The sequence below is a fragment of the Limulus polyphemus genome, unplaced genomic scaffold (assembly GCF_000517525.1).
Source record: "Limulus polyphemus unplaced genomic scaffold, Limulus_polyphemus-2.1.2 Scaffold205, whole genome shotgun sequence".
Lineage (NCBI taxonomy): Eukaryota > Metazoa > Arthropoda > Merostomata > Xiphosura > Limulidae > Limulus > Limulus polyphemus.
In genome coordinates, this window is record NW_013665815.1 from 501,791 (window position 1) to 508,216 (window position 6,426).

General features: G+C 31.7%; 1 protein-coding gene across 1 annotated transcript in view; it reads right to left on the reverse strand.

Annotated features, from left to right (window-relative positions):
• The window catches only part of LOC106478374 (lysine-specific demethylase 4A-like), an 88,656-nt gene that overhangs the window by 22,719 nt on the left and 59,511 nt on the right, over positions 1-6,426 (reverse strand). Inside the window, exons 13-15 of the mRNA XM_022381968.1 lie at positions 5,837-5,910; positions 5,225-5,389; positions 4,773-4,967 (exon numbers count right to left, since the gene is read on the reverse strand). Of these exons, the coding sequence (XP_022237676.1) occupies positions 4,773-4,967; positions 5,225-5,389; positions 5,837-5,910 (434 nt within the window). The remainder of the gene's footprint in view (positions 1-4,772; positions 4,968-5,224; positions 5,390-5,836; positions 5,911-6,426) is intronic.

Genomic DNA, 6,426 nt, shown 5'->3' on the forward strand with positions numbered 1-6,426 from the left:
TGATTTGATGAACAATAGCCCAGTCCTCTGAAGCTCGCACATCTGGTGGTCTCCATTTCCTCATAAGCACACCATTTATAAAAAAATGACTATTTGGAATTTTCTTCAGTTCATCTTTTGGAAATGTGTGTTTAAATAGTGAAGTGATCTGCAAATCTTTTTCTCGTTCAGTGATCAGTTTACTTTTACTAAATGGAACTTCACTAGGTGAATCAGATCCTTCACGTCCATTGTTGTCTCTCACCAAGGTATTGTCAGTAGGATGATCATTCACGAGATCCCTATCCTATCAAAAAATGTCTGAGACAAATCTATAGTATCATCCTCTGAATCCATGCTTATCATTTGTTTTTGGCTAAATTTTTTAGCCAGAGCTCGAGTCATTGAACACAAGGGAAACACATTGGGATTCTCCTCAACTACAATATCATCCTTAGATGAAACGGTGATCGGCTCACTAACCATTTTAGGTTTGGCAACAAAAATTGTCTGGGACAACTCTATAATATTGTCCCCCGATTCCATGTCTATCCTTTGCTTTTGGATTAATTTCTTAGCCTGATCTCGAGTCACAGAACATGAGGGAAACACATTGGGATTCTCCTCAACTACATCATCATCCTTAGATGAAACAGTGATCAGCTTGTTAACCATTTTAGGTTTGGCAACAACTTTTTTCCCAGCCAAATCATTTCCCAACAATAAAGATACACTCTTAATTGGCAGAGTAGGTCTTACCCCAATTACAACTGGTCCCGAAACTAGGTCTAATGCTAAATAAATATTATGAATGTCTAAATTCCTCCCTGATTACATCAACCTTTATATCAGTGGCCATATCAACAATATTGGGTGATCTGGTGAAACTATGTCCATATATGGACACAAATGCACTGGGTGTTGCCTGCTTTTCTTTCTTCTTTTTCAAACCCCAACAATCGGACATAACATGACCAGGTTTTTTACAGAAATGGCAGACAGGCCTTGATTGTTTTGAAGAAGTTTTATCCTGAACTAGACAAGCTGGATTTTTTGGAAGAATCCTCAACTTTAGTGGATTGAACAGTTGCCAATATGCATAGAATTGCACCATCAATCAAAATAAAGCTCTTTTTTTGTGGGCAAATTCCATATAAATTTGATTATCTTGTTTGTGATAACCTTTAAACGTTTGGCGATAAGCCTCCGGTACTAACTCGTATGCTTTGAGAATAGCTGCTTTAACCTTACCATAATTAGTACAATCTTCTAGAGAGAGAGCAGCATAAGCTTCTTGCGCTTTACCAGCTAAGACACTTTGTAATAATAATGACCCTTTTTTGGTGGGCCATTCCATGGTTTGGGCAACCTTCTCAATGTTGGAAATATTTATCAACTTCATTTTCATTAAATGGTGGTACTTTAACATATCGATTAAGCTCAAAGTTATCATTTTGCTTTGTTCGATCAATGTTGAGTCTAATTTCCATTTCTTTCAGCCTCAATACGAGCTTGTTCGTTCTCGGCTTCAATACGAGTTCATTCGCTCTCTTTCTCGGCTTCAGTATGAGCCTGTTCAAGTTCATGTTGTTTCAGCTTTAGCTGGATCTCTAACTTATCTTTATCACTCAACTACAACTGGCTAGTAGGGACACTAGAGTGTTCCTCTAATGCTTCCTCCGGCAACAAATTATCATCTACTAGTATTTCGATAATACCCTTTTTAGTTCATTTTTTCTCATTCATCTTTTAACTTCTAGTTCTAGAACTTTAGCAATTTTGAGCATTTTTGTTATATTTTTCTAACAGTCTTAGGGAAGGTGGTACAAGAAAATCTTGATAATCCGACATGATCAAATCTTGTTGGCACTGATCAATATAAATTCAATTTAGATCAAATTTTGTCTCTGATTCAAATCTTGAACATGAGCCCCAAATTTATTATGTTATGTATTGAGAATTTGAAATAATCCAAAGTTGCATTAAATAATTTAACTTTTAATAGTTGAACTGTACTCTGAATTTAGTGTTTAGAAATATGCCGATATTTCATTTAATTTACGCTATTTACCAACAAGATTGATTCACACCGTTTTTGTTTTGACACATACGTTTTAGTATATATATACAACAGTATAAATTACAATGGCAACTATTACGATTAATTATTACCAACCACGTTTCATAAACTGAAATTTCACTAACTTACAAATAGCCTAAAATGGTCTTCCTAGTTCAAAGTCTCCTTGATATCCAGCGAGTTAATTTGAAGTCAATGTACATACAATTAGCTAGCTTTGTCAGGCACTGAATTATTCGAAACAAACGTTGAAATTAAAATAAATATATAACAAATTCGTTATACACAACACATATCTGATACTACAAGTCATGCATATTTCTTAATACAAATTCAATCAAACATCGTTCATATTAAAAATAAATACATAATAATAAATGTGTTACATATTTATTATTATAAAAGTAACTAAAATATAAAAATTATATACTTATCATAAGTAATTTTAAATGAAATAAATAACCAAAATACTTGTGATCAATGACAGCGTGTGATAGTTCAAGCACCTTTGTGTAATTCAACACTAACATGCTGGTAACTCAATCTGTAGTTCACACAAAGCTGACCAGCATAATAAACAGCTATCACCATATTCTGAAAGGGTCAAAAGAAACTACATGAAAAAACCAGTTAGCTTAGGCTGTAAGAGTAAATACTGTATAATTGTCTATAACAATGTGCACATGCATGTTTTTATAGTAGTTACAAGGTCAGTCAAATTGAGTCTGTAGAGTCAGAGAAAATAGCAGGTGGAATATAGTTTTGCTGAAAAAAAAACCAAAAAAAAAAAAACCTTTGCTATTCATTGGGGGGGGGGGGTTGATAATAAGGTTGGAAGTCACTCTCCTAGAGTATTAATAAAATATGTCTGATTCAACATAGATTTGATAATTAAAAGTTATCTGAACTATGTATGTATTTAAAACATTTACAAGCATGATTATTTACCCCTTATAGCAATGCTTTGCAAAACAAATAACTTACAATAAAAACTAATTTTAATAAAATTGGTTAAAGAAGTTTCTTTTGTGACATCATTACCTTACATGTGTCAGTCTTAGTAGGCAAAACTAGAGTACACATATCTATGAAAAAAATGATTTTCAATACTTAGAAATATTTGTCATGCTTTTTAATATGTGTTTATACTAACACTATTTTATACTATAGTTATTTTATACTAATTGTTTATACTATTAAGTCAGAAGACCTTGAATTCTAATTCAGGACCAAGCATGCTAATCATTAACCACATCCAGCCCAAGCTTTTAATCAAATAAATTATTTGTATTTATGTGTTCCATTTATGTTCTATAAAATATAGCTGTTGTGTGCAAATTAACTGACAGTAGAGTTTTTTTATTTAACTCTCCCAACATGGGGTTGGTCAAATTGAAAATAGAAACCTGCTGAAAATAAAGCAACAAATCACTGCTTGTTTCATTAGACTGTTTACGTGACACTGTAATTAAAAGCAACAAAGCATGCACAAAGAAATAAGCTGACTTGACTCCTGTTTTAAGAACATACAAATTTATCAGCTTATGTATCCTACAGTGTTTACAGAGTAATAATATTGCACTTTGAATCTGTGAAAATGTTTATTATATGGTTCAAAGCCAATCCAATAAATATCACAAAAGTTTGAAAATTGGTCATCTATCTGCGATGTTTGGAATTAAGCAGAATACCGTATAGTCATACAAAAATATTATGTGTTCATGTTTATAAAATCCCATTTCCCTTTGAGCAATCTTATTCATCAACCAGTAAATACTATTAATTCACAAGTGCTTAAATCTTAGTTATTTTTATTAAAACACAGAAGAATAAGACAAAAAAATTAAAAAAAACAACAACAAAGATTTCAAGTACTTGCAGTGTTATGATATTTTGTGCTCATGCACATGCATAGTTAGTGCTAAACCTTGCTGTAAGCCTCATTTATTCTTCTGAGTGGAGGGTAAAGAGTTATTAATTTTTGTAGGCTTCAAATATAAATTTTAGAAAACAAAATAATTATCAAATTACAATATTAGTGCACACAAAACCCCTGTAATTTACCTGATTTCTAAACAAGCTATATATGACCTTAAAAAACCTTGTATCTGTTCAGAGTCATCACACTTCAACAGTTTCAGCAAAATTATGTCTTTCTCCTTCAAGCTATTTACAAAAGACTCAGATTTACACACACACACAGGAAACTATTCTTTCTCTTGGTAGTAAACACTTAATCAAAAGAAATAGGTGGAACTAGACAAGAGATTTCAAAAGAATGGAGTAGTGGGAGGAGCCACTCTAGTAGATTAGCTAAATATATTGACATCTCAGCTAATCAAAGGGTGGGAGGTTATTTTATATTCTAGCTTATCTATATCTCAAATTTGAGTTTCTAATTTGTTAACCACTGTACATGTTGTATAATAGGCATAATAAAATATAAACTGAGCAATAAGACAATAGGAGGTGCTATGTGACTAACAAAAACTGATTTTTAGCATTTTTTCTTTATCTTTCCTTTTAAATTAAGAAATTAAAACACATGTAATATTAAAATTTGAATTATACACTGTGTTTTGATGTCAATTCCACTGACACAGATAATAGTAAAGTTATTTAATAAAATTTTGAAAATAACTCTTTAGATGGTCATGACATGCAGTCTTTAACCTGCCCACAGCAATAGGGTTAAAAATAATGAAATCCTTACCTTATTCTTTTTTCGTATGTGACGCGTGCAAGTAATATAAATGTTCACTGGGAAATCACACGTCTCAAACATCACACCTGCTGCATGTGCACACGTTACATGAAAAGCATTTATACATTTTCCAGATGAACACTGGATGCATACTCCACTATTGTGTCCATACAAGCCACTAATCCTTTTACAATATGAGCACCTCTAAAAAATCAAACACAAGAATACAGAAACTATCAACTTCTGCTGAAACAAGAATGACACAATACTAAGGGAAATAAAACAAGAAAAAATAACACTTTTTTATTTGGAAGGGAAATCTTACATTTTTGTCATTCTAACAGTTTCCAAATTCACACTTTTGCATTTCATTATAATTTTATAAGCTCACAATTTTTGTAACCTGAGAAACCAGTAACAGCTGTATTAAAGCAAAACACTTAAGATTTGAAACATCCTACCAATTTTGCACGTTCTTGTGTAATTCGAGTGACATTAATGGGTTCTTTTGTATAGATATCTTCAAAAACAACTTCTGGAATCAGAAGAGTGCACAATATATGTGCCCATCTTCCATCTGTTGTAGGCTTCAATGCTCCACCCCGTAAACTGCATAAACAACATTCCTTTGGGAAAGTGAAAACAAAATCATTTCACAAAATATCAGCTTTATTTCTATTAATACAAAATATTATGTTCATGCATTAAAATATTTATAATTCTCCAGTTCTAAAGCATCAGCAAATAAATTAATTGTTTGTTCTTTAGTATTGTTTTTAAACTAAGTACAGCAAAATCTTTATTAACTTAAAAGTAAACCTAAATATTAGATGCACTACTTTGTTACATATCTATAGTTAGTATACAAGAAAGACGAATGTGTGGTAAAATGCTGGCATAAGAAATTATTTACAAGTACCTTACACCCTCTAGTGACTAATAATATTAAAGAAGAGTCTATCTCCTACAAAGCTCTTGCTCATTCTAGTTTATAACAAAAAGTACTTATAAATGTAGAAGTAGATGTTGAAATTGTAGAAAGTTATATGTGGTAATGGTTTTGTTTAACTCACTACATCAACATTCTGTTTTTCACATCGTCGACATCTCCATGATTCACTGGGTACAGAGATCACCCCATAACAAGCTGAAAACACATTATAAAGGAATCATCAATAATTAAATACAATAACAATTTACATGGCATTAAATCTTCCATGTTAAACTACACATGTTGAATACAAAAAAACAAAAAATAAAACCATTATTATTGTTGAATACAAAAAAAAACAAAAATAAAACCATTATTATTACAAGCTTTTACAAATTATTTTTTCTTACTCATTCAAATTAAAATACTTTTATACACAGCGTGGTCACAAGTAAATAGACACCACCTTTTCCGAAAAAAAATGAAATTTTTCAGTCATATTCACATGAATTGATATATTCATAATTTAATTAATATCTAGTAGATCTCCTTTCGCTTCATGCAGGATCCTTTGGGGCATCGTGAAAATCATCTCATCAATTTTAGATTGTGGAATTTTCGCTCACTCTTGCTTCAAAATTGGAGTAGATCACTCTTCGAAGTTGGTTTTTTTGGTTGTTTCTTGGCTTGCCGGTCGAGTATGACCCAGAAGTTTTCGATGGGGTACATGTC